The 18572-nt window shown below is 46.0% G+C and overlaps 3 protein-coding genes across 3 annotated transcripts; 1 reads left to right on the top strand and 2 right to left on the bottom strand.

Moving 5' to 3' along the window:
• Positions 1 to 134: 134 nt before the first annotated feature.
• On the bottom strand, positions 135 to 3577 carry HYPK (huntingtin interacting protein K). The gene is made up of 4 exons (XM_007473193.3): positions 3037 to 3577; positions 2772 to 2827; positions 2096 to 2147; positions 135 to 292 (listed from the first exon to the last, which is right to left on the bottom strand). The coding sequence occupies exons 1-4, from the start codon at positions 3196 to 3198 to the stop codon at positions 197 to 199; spliced, it is 366 nt and encodes a 121-aa protein (XP_007473255.2). The 5' UTR covers positions 3199 to 3577; the 3' UTR covers positions 135 to 196.
• Positions 3578 to 3795: 218 nt separating this feature from the next.
• On the top strand, positions 3796 to 9035 carry SERINC4 (serine incorporator 4). Its single transcript, XM_056816015.1, has 12 exons — positions 3796 to 3930; positions 4612 to 4789; positions 4998 to 5184; positions 5570 to 5649; positions 5800 to 5893; positions 6172 to 6383; positions 6642 to 6737; positions 6843 to 6969; positions 7322 to 7394; positions 7511 to 7566; positions 7672 to 7797; positions 7973 to 9035. Exons 1-12 carry the CDS (start codon positions 3796 to 3798, stop codon positions 8169 to 8171), a joined length of 1563 nt encoding a protein of 520 aa, XP_056671993.1. The 3' UTR covers positions 8172 to 9035.
• Positions 9036 to 9160: 125 nt separating this feature from the next.
• SERF2 (small EDRK-rich factor 2) lies at positions 9161 to 10908 on the bottom strand. Its single transcript, XM_056810371.1, has 3 exons — positions 10755 to 10908; positions 10028 to 10136; positions 9161 to 9498 (listed from the first exon to the last, which is right to left on the bottom strand). Exons 1-3 carry the CDS (start codon positions 10759 to 10761, stop codon positions 9435 to 9437), a joined length of 180 nt encoding a protein of 59 aa, XP_056666349.1. The 5' UTR covers positions 10762 to 10908; the 3' UTR covers positions 9161 to 9434.
• Between the last annotated feature and the right edge of the window lie 7664 nt (positions 10909 to 18572).

The raw sequence follows: 18572 nt of genomic DNA, 5'->3' as shown, positions 1-18572 counted from the left end.
TTGTTAAAGTTGGCTACAGCCTAGAGAAGACAATTATTACAAAATTTATATTACAAAAGGACACAACCATAAGGAGCTTCAATAACTTTATCATTCCCCATCCCCATCTATCAACAAAATGCCACAGAATAGGATAATGGAAAGAAAAAACCTTTATTGCAATAAATAAGTCCATCAAGGCCTAGCCATGCAAAGGTTAGTTGGTAAGGGTTATAAGAGCGTCTACTACGTTGCCCATGTGTTCCCGCAAACTACGTTCTGCAGCTGCCCGTGAGATTTCCATCTCTGTCATCTGCAAGGAAAAGAGAAATATCAAAAACATCCAAGTCCATACCAAAAACTGTAGAACTAGAAGCTGTCATCAAGAGGCAGCTGAGTGGCTCAGTGAATTGAAAGCCAGGCCTAGAGATGGGAGGTCCTGGGTTCAAATATAACCTCAGACATTTCCTAGCTGTGTGACCGTGGGCAAGTCACTTAACCCCCATTGCCTAGCCCACAGTATTGATTCCAGAAGCTATGGGTTTTTTATTTTTTTTTTTAAATTTTAACCTTAGCTTTTGGGACAAAAATCCATTATTTGATAAAAACTGCTGGGAAAACTGGAAGACAGTGTGGAAGAGATTAGGTTTGGATCAACCCCTCACACCCTACACCAAGATAAACTCAGAATGGGTGAATGACTTGAACATAAAGAAGGAAACTAAGAAAATGAGGTGAACACAGAATAGTATACATGTCAGACCCTGGGGAAGGGAAAGATTTTAAAACCAAGCAAGACTTAGAGTCACAAAATGTAAAATAAAAAATTTTGACTACATCAAATTAAAAAGTTTTTGCACAAACAAAACCAATGTAACTAAAATCAGAAGGGAAGCAACAAATTGGGAAATAATCTTCATAACAAAAACCTCTGACAAAGGTTTAATTACTCAAATTTACAAAGAGCTAAATCAATTGTACAAAAAATCAAGCCATTCTCCAATTGATAAATGGGCAAGGGACATGAACAGGCAGTTCTCAGCCAAAGAAATCAAAACTATTAATAAGCACATGAAAAAGTGCTCTACATCTCTTATAATCAGAGAGATGCAAATCAAAACAACTCTCAGGTATCACCTCACACCTAGTAGATTGGCTAACATGACAGCTATGGAAAGTAATGAATGCTGGAGGGGATGTGGCAAAGTAGGGACACTAATTCATTGCTGGTGGAGTTGTGAATTGATCCAACCATTCTGGAGGACAATTTGGAACTATGCCCACAGAGCAATAAAAGACTGTCTGCCCTTTGATCCAGCCATAGCACTGCTAGGTTGGTACCCCAAAGAGATAATAAGGAAAAAGACTTGTACAAAAATATTCATAACTGTGCTCTTTGTGGTGGCCAAAAATTGGAAAATGAGGGGATGCCCTTCAATTGGAGAATGGATGAACAAATTGTGGTATATGTTGGTGATGGAATACTATTGTGCTAAAGGGAATAATAAAGTGGAGGAGTTCCATGGAGACTGGAACGACCTCCAGGAAGTGATGCAGAGCGAGAGGAGCAGAACCAGGAAAACATTGTACACAGAGACTGATACATGTGGTATAATCGAACATAATGGACTTCTCCATTAGTGGCAATGCAATGTCCCTGAACAATCTGCAGGGATCTAAAAAACACTATCCACAAGCAGAAGATAAACTGTGGGAGTAAAAACATGGATGAAAAGCAACTGCTTGACTACAGGGATGGAGGGGATAAGACTGAGGAGAGACTCTGAATGAACACTCTAATACAAATACCAACAACATGGAAATGGGTTTGAATCAAGAACACATGTGATACCCAGTGGAATTGTGCGTGGGCTATGGGAGAGGTGGTGGGAGGGTGGGGAGGGAAGAAAAGAAAATGACCTTTGTTTCCAATGAATAATGTTTGGAAATGACCAAATAAAAATTAAAAAAAAATTTAAGAGGCATCTGGTACTACAGTACTCTTATTTAGAGACTTCATAAAAACTTTGTGCCCATCTTTCTCATCCCCGGAGTAAAAGATGTTCTATATTACACTGTCCCTATCACACAAAACTACCACTGTCAACATACTTACAATCAGTTCCAGATCTTCCTTCTTGATTGTAACTTTGGCCAGTTCCTTCTCCCTGCAAATAATCATTTGTGAACATATTCAGCAAGGATTTATTGAGGACAAGGCACTCGGGACACAAAGAAATTGAGAATCTTATAAAGTAGCTGGGGGAATCAGAGCACTAACAACTTCTACAATGAGGAAAGGCCTCACCTAATTAGTAAGTGCCTAAACTGAGCCTTGAAGGGAGTTAGGGGTTCCAAGAGCACAGTGAACCCAATTATAGGAAGAAGTAAGGGCAGCTAGGTGTCACAATGATTAGAGGAGCCAGGAAAACCTAAATTCAAATCCAGCCTCAGATACTTACTAAACAAGTCCTAAACAAGTCATTTAACCTCTAGGGCTCAGTTCCTTCAGCTGTGAAACAGGAATAATAATAACAGCAGCACTTACTTCCCAGGGTTGTAAAGATCAATAGCTGGAGTATCAGGCACTTTTGTGTTTGTAAATGTAACTTCAAAAACATTTGGTGACGATACCTACAATTCCCCAGTTACTCCGCGCTCAATCCCATTTTTCTGCACTATTGAGGGGGAAAGTCGGTGTCTCTCAGAACCAGTCTGGAAGACCAGTCTCCGTCGAGGAGTCAGCTTAAAGTGCTGGAGGTGCTAGGCATAAAGTTGAAGTACTCGCTTACCGTTCCTGTTTGGCCTTCTGCTCCCGGGACCGTCGATCTCCAATCACCGACATCGCCTGGGGCAGGAACACAAGCCAGGCAGAGGCATCAGCTCCGAGCCCCTGAATCTCCCGAGCTGGGGAGTCCACGCGGCTCCAAGCCCCCTCCTCTACGCTCTCCACCTAAGCCCCTCTATCCGCGCCCCCTCAACCCCTCAGACCCGAGCCATTCTCCTCGCACCCCACATGTCGCCGCCTGCTCGTCTCCCTCCCTCCCTCTCTCTCACCGTCTCCAAGTTGGAGCTTTGGATCTCTTTCTCTTCTGCATAGTCGGTCACTCGTTCCAGGTCAGCCGCGCCACTGTCATGTTTCCGCGGTTTCTCAGGCGGCCGCTCTGGGCCACTCGGTTCTGTTTCCAGCTCCAGCTCCACATCGCCTTCCGTCGCCATCTCAATCCCGCCGCACCGCCTCCCGCGCACCGCCCCTTCCGTACCCACTGCTAATCGACTTCCGGGAAGGGCCCGCCCCTTCCGTGCGCATCTTGGACCAAAGTCAGCTTGCAGCGCTCCCAGTGGCCACCGCCCCAAAGACCCTGCAACCACGCCCCCTCTCTAGGGAAGACGGGGCGGGATCAAATCCTGAGCGGGCAGGGCTGTGCCGGGCATTCCTGAACTGCTAAAGAGTACTCTCTCTGTACACCTCTGCCACTTTCCTTTCGGCCCCAGGTGCAATTCATTGCAATGACGAGGTCGCTTCTGCAGTTTATACTCTCAGAGATTCAAACAGCTGCCACCACCACCACCACCCCACCAAGAGCGCTCACATCACCCTCTAGTTCAAACCCTTCCTTCTGACCCAGGCAGGGCTTTAAGGGATGAAGTCAAATCCTAAACTCATTAACTGTTAATCCAGCCCAAACCAGATATGCAAACTGCCCACTTAATCTGTGGATAGCCCGGGAGCCCTTGGGGACAAAGGGAGGTGGGGCCCGAAGTAAACGGGAGAAGACCGCACTCACATTCCCACATCCACACAGGCAGGTCCACATGAACACTGTCCAGGGGATATGGGATTGCCGGGCTCCTTCTCGCAGGGGTCCTGACTCCCCACCTATCCGACCTGCTCCTCCTGACCCCAACCCGGATGACCAAGCTGAGAAAGTTGCTTCTTTTTACCTCGGTGTAAGCCTTAATTAGGCCTCTGGACTCTAGAACTGGGATGGTAGGAGTGAAGGGTCCTCCCAGAAGCCCTAACCCATCCCTGGCCCTGACCCAACAGTGGGGCTGGATCAACACTACCCTGGGAAAAACTGTCTTCTACCAGGTGAGAGGGCACATGCTGTGTGTATGTACCCTTGGCAGAGAGTAAGGAAAGGAAGAACAAATGGGAACCACTTTTGCTGCAAGTTGGGCCGAGTTTTTCCCCTCTACTATTTTCTTTCCCTGCTTGAGATTCCTGGTTCCTATCTTTCTAACCCTAGTTCCTTCATTAAAATCCTAATCAGACCTCCTAGAAAGGGGTCAGGTATTGGATGTAATTTAGGATCTGGGTAAACAACACTCTTGGGACAAGTTTTGCTTGATGAAGGCCTCAGCCTGGAGCAGCATTGCATTGAGCCCAGAACATCTGAGAACTCCAGTCCAAATGAGAATGAATCCGGAACTCAAGAGTAGAGAGGCCTGGGAAGATCCCTTGAAGGTTGCTTCATCATTTAACCTCTTCCTAGATGTTCAACTTAGTCCCTTCTGACCAGAGCCCCACACCCTCCCCTTCAGATTCCTATAATTTTTCAGTCTTCCCCATCCCCACCCTGCATCCCAGAAAGGAAATTTAAGTCTATTCTACATCACCTTTGTTCCCAGGCATCAAATTGCTGTGCCCCTGCCCCTGCCCCCTGTACTAGTTGTTGCTACTCTGGGTTGCCGCCTCTCAAGGAGTCTACCACCAGCCGACTGCTCTACACCCTTCTACATGTGGGGACCTCTGCCACTTGCTGCCTCCTCCTCTCCCGAACAGTCCTGGAAACCCTCCAGGGCAAAGTGAGTAAGATCAACAAATTGAGGGTGGTTGGGGTAGTAGAGTAAGAAAAGTATGGAAAAAGCTGAAATGTGAAGGAAACCCGGGCAAAAGGAAGAAACATGGGAATGTAGCTAAGTGACTAAAGGGGAATTTGAAGCAAATTTTCATATAAAAAAATAGTATCCTTTCCATGGAATTTGATTATTCCAATTTGCTCTCCCTTCTGATCTTCACCAGGTACTGATCCCCTCTGGACTGTGTACCAACCCCTCTGGACAGATTGACTGCTCAGTGCCAAATGGCTCTGGGGCTGTATACCGAGTGTGTGCTGGCACTGCTACCTTCTACTTGCTGCAAGCTGTGATCCTGATTAACGTCAACTCTTCTAATAGTGTCAGAGCTCGGCTGCACAATGGGTATGTCAGGAGTACAAAGTTTTTGTGGGGAAAAGGTGGGAACAGAAATAACGGGGGAAAGGGAGAGATAAATTGAGTAAATTCACGAAAGGGCTAACATGGGGCAGGGGCAGATTAGGGAGTAGGGCCACAAGGATGCAGAAATCAGGGCAAAGTTCTGGCAGGCTTACACCCCCACTGTCTGATTTTGTTACTGTTCTTTTCGTTACAAGGTTACTACTTACCTTAGTTGTAAGAACCAAATAGATAAATGTTTTGTAAACTTTATAGTACTCTGCAAATGTCAGCTATTATTATTATCCTATCATATGCCTTCTCTCCTAATAACTTTTATCCCTTCCTATTCCTTCTGTCCTGAGCACGTGTTCTCTCTCCTATGACCCAGCTTCTGGCTCCTAAAGGTACTGGTCTTGCTGGGACTTTGTATTGCTGCCTTCTACATCCCAGATGAGCATATCTTTCCAGGTAACCTTCAGCATTCATTCTGACCTTGGCTCATCAGCTGGGGGGTGGTAGAAGGGGAAGGGAGGGAGGGAGTACACCCAGTGATAAATTGGAATTCAAATATATTTATTTATTTATTTGTTTGTTTATTTGTTGGTGTTCGCTCTGCAGCATGGCACTATGTGGGTATCTGTGGAGGCTTTGCTTTCATCCTGCTGCAGCTGGTGCTCATCACAGCCTTTGCTCACACTTGGAACAAAAACTGGTGAGGAATCTCCGTGGAAATCATCTCTAGGATAGGGAGATAGTACTAAAGAGGTCCCAGGTCCAGACAGCAGTGTGGCAACTGCAGTTAGTGGTCTCTCACATGTGACAGTGTCCCTCAATAATACCTGGAAGTAGAACTTAAGCAGTTAAAAACTTGGGAGAATCTTGGCTAGGAAATCATGCTGGCCCTAATCTAACAGGAAGCAGGAATGGCCCTAGTCATGAGCAAATGGGGACTGTGGACATAGTCTATTCATGGTTCTCACACCCACACAGGCTGACAGGGGCTGCCCAGGATTGGCGCTGGTTTGGGGCAGTGCTGCTGGCCACCATCATTTTCTACATCATAGCTGGAACAGGAGCAATCCTTCTATTCTACCATTATACCCATCCTGCTGGCTGCCTGCTCAACAAAGCTCTACTCGGCCTGAACCTTTGTTTCTGTGGCATCCTCTCTCTCCTCTCCATCACTCCCTGCATCCGCCTCAGTGTGTACATCTCAGGATTTAAACCCTCTTCCCCTACAAAAACACACCAATTAAGAGACTTTCCCTAATCAGCCCGCCAGGTTCTGGGGCCCTTACCTATTCTTGTTCTTTCTAATCTAGTTTCCCCTTTTGGGGAGCTATTTTGGCAAATTTGTCCTGCCTTCAAGATTTCTGGGACAAGTGAGAGACCCACTTTTCTGGGGATGGGAAGTTATTGTTGCCCCTAAAAGAGTAATCGTTTTTGGTGTTTCTTCTCAGAACAGCCCTGCTCTGGCCCCCTACAAGCTTCCATTATTAGCTGTTATATCATGTATTTGACTTTCTCTGCGTTGTCTAGCCGGCCCCCTGATAAGGGTAAGTAAAGAAGCCAGGACTCTTCATGCCATTTCCCCATTTATTTCTGCCTGATCCTACACCTTCCTATTTCCCTTCTCTCTACTCCATATTCCATTCCCACAGTGCTACTTCGAGGACAGAATCATACTATCTGCCAGCCTGGGATGAGCAAGATGGAGGAACAGACACCAGACACCTCTCTAGCCATTTTGAGTGCTGCTATCATGTATGCCTGTGTGCTTTTTGCCTGGTAAGTAAAGGTGTGTCAAAAGGGAAGAGCCAAAAGAAGTTCAAAGCATTAAGAGAGCAAGATCGATAAACGGAAACAAACTGGAGACTGAACAGTTAAGAGGTCTAGAGATTAAGAAACAGACTGAGGGCAATTTCTGGGTGTCCCCAAGGCCAACATCTGAGTACCTATTTAAAAGCCCAGTTAATTAGTCGAGAGGACTTAACTAACCCTAGTCTCAGCTGAACACTGTAGAATGAACTGCCACACCTGATAGGAGCTGAGGGATTCCTAAACATGGCCCTGATGAGCCCCCTTGCCCTCTTACCCTACTATTACAAACTCTTCTACATCTTATCCTCTTATCCCACAGTAATGAGGCTTCTTACCTGGCTGAGGTATTTGGCCCTTTGTGGATGGTCAAGGTTTACAGCTATGAGTTTCAGGTGAGGATCAAAATCTTAATACCCTTCTGTGCCTGATATCCCAAATATACAACCCTACTCTAGTGGACTATCCTCCTCCTCCCTCATCCTTTTAAAAATGTATCCTTACCTCTTAGAAGCCTTCCATTTGCTTCTGTTGCCCAGACAATCTATCACCAGAAGAAGGAGGCAAGTATGAAGTTGGGGAAATGAAATAACAGCGGAGAAGGGTACTCTGGAGGGTCAGGGAATCAATGCTCAGCAACCTAAATCCAACCTCTGTCTCTAAAGGACCCAGTGGAGAGGAAGCAGGCTCAAGTGCACCACAAACACCTCACAGACTCTCCTACAGCTACTCTGCTTTCCACTTTGTCTTCTTCCTGGCTTCTCTCTATGTTATGGTCACTCTCACTAACTGGTTCAGGTAAGGAGTATCCTGTACCACAACAGCCTTGACCCATGACTTCCTAAGAAATGGGAAATCCCCATGGGCTTGCAGGATGGGAGTTGAGTTTGTCCATCAACCTAGGGTGATGAAAAGATACCTATTTAAGAGCCAAGAGTCTGCTCCTTCTGAACAGAGATCTTGGCCCCCACAGTTATGAAGGGGCAGAGCTGGAAACCACATTTACAAGAGGTAGCTGGGCTACCTTTTGGGTCAAGATCACCTCATGCTGGACCTGTGTGTTACTCTACTTGGGACTGCTACTGACTCCAACTCGATGGTCAGCCACTGGATCCTCCAGAACCCCTCATATTGTACATCGGCGCTGCCGTCAAATCCAAGTCTCTACATAACTGGGGCCTGTCAGCTGTTCTGTCCAATGTTGGGTTCAAGAAAAGAGAAGTATCCCATCACAAAAACAGGATTTTTTAGCTCTATCCTTTGAGCTAAAGTGCAGAGGTAGTTATGCCATTCTGGGATGGAAAGGGCCCTGGCCACAAATCATCCAGGGAGGGAGATCTCCAATTCTCTGGAATAGTTCTTCTTGGCAAAGAACCTACCATCCAGTCAGCAGCCAAACACCTGCCATCTACCCCCATCTAAAACTTCTCAGATCTCAGTCCTCTAGCTGAAAGAGAGGAAACTGTTCAATAATACCAGGGGAGAAGGGAGGGGGGGACTGACTCAGAAGCAGACTGACAATCAGAGGGACAGAGACACAAAAAGATTCAGAGACAGTTTGAACACTGTTCTAATTTGGACAAAGTAAAATTGGTTCTGTAACTCTGAATTCAAGTCCCCAAAAGCACAAGCTAGCCCTCAAGAAAGCTCCAAAGACTAAGGTATGGTGGCTTTGCCAAGTTTCAGTTGTGATCCTGGGGAAAAAAGGATCATCCTCATTCTTGAGGAAAGACCATCACTAGAGGACAAACATATAAGGTGAATGATCAAATTAGTTTTCTATTGACCAAACAGCAAGAGGAAGAAGGAAGGCAAAGAAAGTAACAGTCAGGTCACTAATATTAGATAATTAACTTGATGACCCTTCTTTTGCCTTGAGCTAGTTTTCAGAAGCCAATTTAGAAGGGGGAGGGGTTCAAAAGTTCAAGAAAGACAAAGGAAAAGGAAATGATCTGAGATTTATAAATTCTCAGGATACCTCCATATTCATTTCCCCTACCTATATGGTTAATATAGAATAAAAGTTGTTTCTATAATCGGTCTCTTCCCATCATTTATCAAGTTCCAAACCAACTCTTCTAAATGTTTCTCCTCCAGTCTGAGAAAGCATCCCACCATACCCACCCAGCCACTTGGACCCCTTAGTCACACAGGCATCAGAGGAATTACAAAGCTACTTTTAATACTCTGGGGTAAGCCCCATAGGAATAAAAAACATTGGGAGAGGGAGGCCTCCTCACCCCCAGGAATGCCCTGGAGGAGAGCAAGGCTGCCTGGGGGGAAGGATGCACAGAGGGAACCCACTGCAGACACAGGGCGAAGGGAATGCCATCAGTTCTGGGACCTGTGAGCGCTACAGGAGGAGGCGAGAGCATGACGGGACTGGCTCCAGGCACACAGTCGACGGGCAAGAGAGATGGGCATGAGCCATAGAGTTACTTGGGCTCTTCCTTCTTCTCATTGGCCTTTTTCTGCTTCTGTTGCATGATCTCCGAGTCCCTGGAGGTAGAGATGATGGGGCACTGGGGGTACCAGAGGGCAAAGAAGGACAGGACACCGGGGATAAAGGGCAAAGAGGATAAAATGGATGTGGGCAGGGGTAATTTCAGTGTGTAGGTGAAATGCCCATAATTCTGTGAGACCACAGAGAAAAGCTGGAGCTCAAAGGCCATTTGCCTTCTCTTTAAAGGATCAAAATCCTTACCATACAGTTAGCAAAGGGGGCAAGGGAAGAAAGGAGTGTAGGGGAGAAACAGGATGGGAATATGGCACTCAGAAACACAGCAATACTTAAAATTTAACTAACCAAGGTTTTAACTTTTAAGACTCAGGCCTTTCCTATATGGTCCTGAGCTGCCCATTTGTAGGGCTTAATCCTCTCTACCCCAGCAGAAAGAAGAAAAACCGAGGACTGCCCCTTCTGCATCCTCTAGCCTCTACCCTCCCCCATCCTATGCCCTTCTAAATCCCTCGGGCACTTCCATCTTCAACTGATCGATCCTCCACCCTCTCCCTTCCCTGGGGCTACCTCTGCTTTCGGGCAGCGGCTGAGAGCCCATCATCCCGGCGTTTTCCCTTGCCTGAGTCGCTTTGCTTTTTCATATTCTTCTGGCGGGCAAGCTCACGCTGGTTACCGCCTGCAGAAAAAGATTTTAAAAAAGGATGAGAACCCCGGCCCTTAACAGAAGACTCTCCCTCAAACCCGGGAATCCAGAAAACTGACACTTTTAAGGACATTGACCAAGAAAAACTGAGATGGGGGGAAGGGTAAGAAGGAAGAGAAGATGAAGCTCCAGTTGGGAGGAGGAAGTGGGGGTAGGTGAAGGCGATCCAAAGGGGCTGGGGGTGGGGAGAAGGGGAAGCATTGCTGGCACAAGGCACCCTGGGGGCTGGAGAGGGGGGTCCCTTTTGCACACGTGTGCAGGGAGACGTCCACTGGAAGGCTTGCAGGGAGCAGATGGGGGAGGGGAGATCTGTGCGTGGCAAGGGGAGGGGGCTCAGCTCCTTGGGCTAGATTTCCGGGGCTCCCACTCTGGATACCGAGGTGCACAGAGGTCTTGACGGGAGTCGGGACGGGGGACGGATATTGGGGGGGGGGGTCTCGGAAGGCTAAGAGAAGAGGTGGTGATGCGTGGGGAATCACCACTAGGGAGTGGTTTCGGAGGGGGGGGGGGCCTAGGCGCGGGCTCCCAAGGAAGCCCTCGCGCTCCAGGCGGCACTTGGGGCTCGAGAAGAGAGGGGGCGTCGGTGCTCACGGGTCATGGCGACGGCAGCGGCTCCGGCCTGACTCGGTGGCGTCCGCTTTCCTCTCCGAAGTCCCCAACCCCGCCCCTTCCCCGCCACGTGACCCGTTCGCCCAATTCCCCACCGCACCAAACCACCCCCTCACTTTGCCCTCCAACAAGGTTCCTTATTGGTCAAGAGTAGTCACGTGGAGTCGCGGGCGCCCCGCGAACTCCATTGCCAGGGGCGGAGAATCATTGAGGAAGGGCACAGCGTAAGGAGGGGCTTTACGATTCAGGGAGTGGGCGGGACCTAAGGAAAATAGACTGTGTCACGTGGCTGGGGTGGAGACTAAACGCTCCCGGAAGGGCAGCCCCTCCCTGGCTCCATGGAACGGGAACTAACACGTGATCAGGCGGAATGGCCCAGTTGTCTAGTTTGGCAGAGAAGATCCCTGGGCTGGGCACCTCTAACTCTTTACGGTTATGGTTTCAGCACTGTAAATACCCCCTCGCCCCTACCCTCTAAAGTACATGAAATGTTCTATAGACTCTTTAAATGGAAAGATACCTACCTCTGTGTGTTCCCTGCAGTATAGGTGTCTTGGAAGAGCTTTAGGCCCCAGGTTCCTAATTGTCCACCAAGGACAATCTCTTGGAAGACCAATACACTGAGAGCAGAGTTTATTTCTCTCACTAAGCATTTCCTATTGGTTAGCAGTTAAGGAAGGAAGGTGAATGAAGCCTGAATTCAGTTGTCCTCACAAAAGAGAATGTACTCCATGATGTGACCTTTTACCCATAATTCACCTGAATACTAATAATTAATATTATTAAGTGGCAAAAGACAGTTCCTTTTCTCAAGAAGCTTACATTCTAATGGGAGAAACCACATGCGAACAAATCTGTAGAAAGCAAGTTACATGCAGGATAAATAGGAAATAAATGAGGGAAAACATGAGAATTAAGAAGGGAAGGCTTCTGGTGGAAGGTAGAATTTTAGTTTAAATCAGATGGTTCTGTGCTCTGGCTTTCTCAGGGTCTTCATGAATCCAGAATGCTCAAATTTCACTGTCTAAAGACTCACAAAGACTCAAACTGAAAAGGTAAGTCTTAGGAGGAAGATGATTGGGTACTAACATTATAAAAGAAGAAGAAATAATTTCCTTGCTTGTGATTTCAAAGATTCAGGCTTATCCCAATAAAAGTCAGTTCTAACCTCTGGGAATCCCAGCTGACTTGCCTCAACTTAGTCCTGCCTCTTCAGTTTTAAACCTAAAACCACATTCTTCCTTCCCCTTTGGACCATTACCTTCTTTTCTTCACATATGAGCCACCAGTTGAGATTCTAACTTTTTTTGAAGGAAAAGATTCTGAACCTGTCCTTTTCTGCCTCCTAAATTAGAACACTTTAAAGTGCTAGAATATAGATGGAATGATCTCTGAGACCCTTTTGCCAGTCTTTCATGTTAAGGATATGCTTGGATCCCCTAAGATCATAGCACCCCAACACCAGCACCCAGAAAGCTAAGTGGCTGAACTGTGTGAGTTAGAGGAGATTAGGGTTTAGCTTGAAACAGAAGCCACTGGGCAATTTGTTCATGCATGTGCAGCATTAATGGCAATGGCTTGATCTTGGAGCTTTGACACCATTTATTGGCATAAACTTGTCCAAGAGACCAGAGGGCCTCTTTATGCTGATTCAAAATCAGTATGTAAATGCATGGAAGATGTCTGTAAAATAACTGAAGAAAATTAAAGTCTATTTACATATATCAATAACTGGCTTGATTTCTTTGATGACATATTAAATTTTAGCTTCTTTTTTTTTATTGAGGTAGCTTTTTTGCCAAAGTAGAAGTACTAAAGAAGAGAGCAGAAATTTGAACCTTGGTTCTCCAACTCCAGATCTACCATTTGCTTCATTACACTAAGCCATAGAGTTTGGGAAAAGGGTATAGGGTGAGAAGTAGTGAATTTTTATATCAAATATCAGTCATAATCTGTTACAATCTAACCAATGCTCAGTATATTGTTTTGTTCCATCTGAAACCCTTGGCCCTCCCACTTTCTCTTTTCTTATTTTTTAAGTCTATATTTTTTTTGGTTTCTCTTTAATACTTGGTTATCATCTTTTATACTCTTCATATCAGCTCCACCAGTATGCACTATACTTATCCTTAAGAGGGGGGCTTTCTAGGTGTCCTCAAGACAAAAGTTCAATAAAGAATAAAATAAATATTCTTTAGGTTTTTGTTGTTGTGTATTTGTTTTTTAAGGAAGAAAGAAAAGAGTCTAAAGAAAAGGGCCCTAGAAAAATGAACAACATGGAAATGTTTTATGTGACAAAATCTTCCAGAAGGAGGAGAGAAGAGAGGAAGGGACACAATTTGGATCAGAAAACTTATGTGAAATTTTCTATTACATGTCATTAATAATATATCTTCACAAAGAGGAGGAAAAAGGGCTAGGTTGTGGAAGGAAAACCATGAGTTAGGACAAGAAGGCCCTTAGAACAAGATATCTGTTAAGATGTCCTGAGCTGGGTCTGCCAGAAGAAAGGTACTCAATTTATATAAAGTAGGAGACCCCTGAGCTGAAGGGGGTCCAAAGAAATCTCATGCTTTTAACCCCAACACAGTGATTGTTGACAAGACCCTAGTCAAAGGAATTGATGGGGGAGGGGGGAATAAAGGATCTAAGATTTCTCTGTAGGGAATGGGAACATTGGGAGAGGGAACTGGCACCTCTCCCATGTCAGGAATGGGGAGACTAAGATGCTGTGCTTATTGACTAGAGACTATCATCTGAATCCCAGAGACCAAATCAGCAATTATCTCTCTAGCCTCTACAACACATAGTTCCTAAACTCATCAGTTCCAACGGCTCCAAGCATCATGAATCAATGATGAATCAATCACATGGAGATCTGGTAAGGAGATGTGTCCTGGGACCTGCACCTTGGGAGACACTAGGCAGTCCAGAAAAACTGAAAGATCAGGGCCAGGAAGCAGGTTCTCTGCTACTACATTTTATTGCCTTATCACCAGTTTAGGCAGTGTCAGGTGGATGACTCTGGGGGAGCAAAACAGCCTTGTGCTTAGGTGCTCTGAGTGAGCTCTATCCCCAGTTGAACCTCCTAGCCTAGCTTTCTCAGCAGTTGCCATGGTTCTGTCTCTTGGGTTTTAGCCCTTCCCCACAGAAGGGGTGGGGTGAACCTAGAAAAGAGGAAAGGTTGAAGATAAGAGAAATAAAGACCTCCAGGAGGTAGGTGCAGAATCAGAAAGTAACAAATGAGAAGTTGGCCAGTGGGAAAACATCCAAAGATGTTGTGGAGGAGAGAAGATGTTTTAGCTTGTTGGTGGGTTCAAGGCCATCCTCAGGGTAGCCAGAACTAGCAGAATATCTCTACTCTCTGATAGCAACTAAGGATAGACAAGAAATTTCCTCAGTATGGAAGATGGATAAAAGGAGCCTTCCATATGGATTGCCCTCTGGTCTAGGTGGCAAGAGCTACTTAATCTTCTTAAATGTCACTGCCTCTCTCCAGTCTCACATCAACTCCCCACAAGTGGTCCCCTGTTAGTAGTAACCCTCCCTTTTCCTTTGTCCTGAAGTGTTCCCACCCCCTACAAATATACCTTGCCCTTCCTGAACAACACTTGAACATTGCAAGGGTCCCAGGTGAATGCTTCCTCAAAGGACCTCAATTTCTCCTGACTACATTTAATCCATTCATCTAGCTGGTCTACCTCCTCCTCTTCCTCCTCTTCCTCCATCTCCATGCAGTGGAGAACTGATAGGATAAACCAGCATGACATCTAACTTGGGCAAATTGCTCCCAATTGTAGTCTCTAGGTCTTGCCCCCAAGTGCCACATCCTCCCCCAGCTCTGTTCTTTTTTCCTTTTGACCTCTGCACCTTCCTCCTTTTAGCCTGTCCACAGCTTACTAAGGCCCCACAGAACTTTATAAGGTGATGGAACCCTTTTAACCCTTTCTTTAACCTTTTCCTCTGCTAGGGTTCTGACTTTCACCAACACTGGTTTGGGATAGGGGCTCATAGTCAAGAAGCTGGAGAGCATGCTGGTAGGAGAATATTCTGTCCAGGAGCCCCTCATTGCAAGTGAACATTGCTCCATTCTAGCCACAGACAGACTAGGTTTAGGGGGGGGGGGGGTAGGGAGGGGAGGAAGATCTCTTGGTGTCCTGGGCTGAAATGATCTTCAGGAGCTTGATTTCATAAAGAATCATGGCACCTGGTGGCACATCTAGCTCCCAGTAAGGTAAGGTACCTCAGAATATGGGAATTGGGACTAAAGGAAGCCCACTCTCATTTCAAGGAGCATGAGGCACTAGAACAGGGAAATATGTAGTCATTTTCTTAAGGATGTCTCAGTACAGTAAGAACACCTCATGGACCTTCATTCCTAAAAGTCTGGGTTGGGAAAAAGGGCTAGGGACTGCCTAAAGGTTGGGAGATATAGGATGACCTATTCAATGTCTTGGCAATCTCTAAAAATATCTACATTCCTGAGGAGTGAACAATGTGATACTTAGCTCTACTCTAACCCGAAGTCTTCTGCTTTTAAGCTTTGAAACCTTGTTAATCCCTAGCCTTCCTCCAGCCCAGCCCATGGATTCCCTCACTTGGTAAATATTTACTGTGTGCCTCCCTATCCTGGTGAAAGTTCCATGGTCACCTGCCTTGGGGATGATAAGCATACTGGTCACTTGTGGGAAGGAAAGCAACCTCCCCTAAATGCATGGACAGGACTCCAAGGCCTGTGACATGGAGAGGGAAAGAGATGAGGGAAGAAAGAGTGAAATGTGAGATCCAAAGGCAAGAATTTTTTCACTTTGGGTTAAAAAGTTGTGGGGAAGTGTGTGGCAGCACAAAGGACAGTTCAACCTCTTTGAAAAAAAGGAAAAAAGTCATCTGCCAGAAAGGCTAGTCTTCATCTCTCTAAAGAAAGTGGGCTGCACTAGGAGAGGAGTGCCCTGGTTGTGAGGTGTGAGGCTCAAGGTGCAGGAACAACAGTGGTTTCTTCACCATCTGAGCCATAATGTAGAGGGATACATTCTTTTTCTTTGAAGTGATTGGTACTTCACTCCTTCATCCCTGGCCTACTATCCATTTCCCTACCTCTCTACCCCCCCCCCCACTCCCAACTCAACTCTTTAAAAAGCTAGATGATAAGAAAAAACAAAAACCTTACTTATGCCTCCTAAGTGCCTCCTTCCCACCTCCAGGTTCCTCCTGATTACTGCTCTGCTGGCCTTAGTTATATCTAATACCTCAATGTAAGAACTGGCCAGCATTTCAATTTGATGATGATGACGATGATGATAACAACAGCTAGGAATTATATAGTACTTTTATATAAGTACTATTATATAAGGTTTGCAAAATTCTTTTTTTTTTAAACCCTTACCTTCCATCTTAGAACCACTACTATGTATTGGTTCTAAGGCAGAAGAGTGATAAGGGCTAGGCAATGACTAGTGACTTGCCCAGGGTCACACACCTAGGAAGTGTCTGAGGCCAAATCTGAACCCAGGACCTCCTGTCTCTAGGTCTGGCTCTCAATTCACTGAGCCACCCAACTGCCCCCCAAAATTCTTTACAAATACTATTTATTTTATCCTCCCAATAACCCTGGGAGATAGATGCTGTCTGCCTTTTTTTTTTATCAGATGGAGAAACTAAGGCAAATTGAGTAAGTTACTCAAGGTCATACAACTAGTAAGTACTTAAGGCAATGTCTGAACTTGGGTCCATCTGACTCCAAGTCCAACACTATCTGGCCAATCCTCCAAATGTCTTCCTTTGACACCCCTCCTACCAGGCCTCAAAATTTACACCTTTAGAGACACTTTTTTTTGTGTCAAGATGGCAAAAATAGCCTCCAGAAAACCACATTACAATTACAATATTACAATTACAATATTAAAAGAAGGGGGAGAGAAATATTTAAAGTGAAGTCTCTCATATTAACATCTGAGTTTTATGAAAGGACTTATCAAATTAACTGATCTTCCTTGGAAAGCAGGGAAGAGCATTCTGAAAGAATCACATGATCAGATATTTTGAACTAGAAGAGACTTTGGTCCAGATGCTTAATGGTATAGATGAGGAAACTGAGTTTCCCAGAAATGGAGTCAATGTAACACAATGAAAAGATATTGGGGTGGGGGTGGGGGGTTAGTGAATTGAGTGCCAGGCCTAGATATGGGAGGTCCTAGGTTCAAATCTGGCCTCAGACACTTCCTAGCTAGGTGACCCTGGGCAAATCATTTAACCCCCATTGCCTAGCCCTTACCACCCTTCTGCCTTGGAACCAATACACAGTAGTGGTTCTAAGACGGAAGGTAAGGGTTTAAAAAATACTAATTTAAAAAAAAAATCACTGGACTTAGAGTCAGAGGACCCAGATTAAAATACTATCTCTGACATGCTGCCAGTGTAAATTTGGGCCAATCAAATCACTTCACTGGGCTTTTAGTTCCCTCATCTGTAAAATGAGGGGTTTGTATTGGATGGTCTCTGAGGTCCTTTTCAATCCTGGATCTATGATCCAATGAAATGACCTATACAAGGTCACATAGTCTATGAGCATCAAAACTGGAATTTGAACATAGGTGTTCTAATAGCTAACATTTATATAGCAAGTGTTTTACATTTATTAGCTCATTTGTTTCTCACCAGCTACACTGAGAGGCAAGTGCTTTTATTGCCCCATCTTACACTTGAGGAAAGTGACTTGCCCAGGATCACACAGTTAATAAGTGATGGAGTTTGAATTTAGGTTTTTCTGATTCCAAGGCCAGTGCTTTTCAATGCCTGATTCCCAGAACGGTCCTATGCAACATTGTACAGCTACACTGAACTCCAAATCTGACATTTTGTAGCTTGCCTCCATGTATTTGCTTCCAATGTCCTTTACACGCCTGGGATGTATTCTTCTCCACTGAACCGTCCTGGGTGAGACCATCCCCAAACCCTCCAGTTGTTATTGTTCTCTTGCTCCACAAATTACCTTGTAGCTAAAGGTCCTACACCGATCATATCTTCCCGATTACAATATAACTTGAGGGCCAGACATTTCTTCTTGACTTTGTATCCCCAGAGCCTACCACAATGGAACATAGTAAACATCTGTTTAACTGAATATGTGAATGTGTGCAGGGTGGGGCAGGCAGATCCCAGTAGGTGGAGGGCAGGAAAAAGCAGGCAAGAAGGTACTTGTAAGGGAAAAGGGAAAACAGGAGGCAAAACACCTGGATTGCTGCTCCTAGCTCTACCTGGATGACTGCCCCTCCACTCAGCTGGAAGGCCAGTCTTGAGACTCTCTGCCAAGCTTCTGCCCCCTAGGACCCCCAAAAGCTTCGTCCTCACCTCTGAGCTGCCTCAGGAATGGGGCCCCCCTTCCCTTATTCCACCAGCCAGGCCTCTGTGGAAAAAAGCTGAAACAGTCTTGCCTTGCCGGTACAACAGGTCCCAGGTGGGGAGTGGCCTGAGCAAGGCTGGCTCATCCCCTTCTTTCCAGGTCACTCATCTCCAGCGCCCCCGCGGCCCACCCCAGGCCCCCTTACCCCTGAGGTCTCAGCCTACAGCAGTGGAAAGGCTGTTCAGCCCATTTCTCCCAGCCTCGCCCCCAGGGCCCAGCAGCTGCTCCAGCCTTCTGAAGGAGCTGGGTCCGGACTTCAGGTGACTGCTCCTCACAGCGTGCCAGGCAAGAGGAAGCGGACCCGTGGGGAGTTTGGCCCCTGGAATTCTTGTGGGACGCTGACCAGGACTCCCGAGCCCCTCGGGGGCTCCTGGCATTACTTTCCTGAGCAGCTCAGCTGC

This window comes from Monodelphis domestica, chromosome 1 (assembly GCF_027887165.1).
Source record: "Monodelphis domestica isolate mMonDom1 chromosome 1, mMonDom1.pri, whole genome shotgun sequence".
NCBI lineage: Eukaryota > Metazoa > Chordata > Mammalia > Didelphimorphia > Didelphidae > Monodelphis > Monodelphis domestica.
Note: the sequence above shows the minus strand (reverse complement) of the source record. Positions and strands in the feature narration are given on the sequence as shown.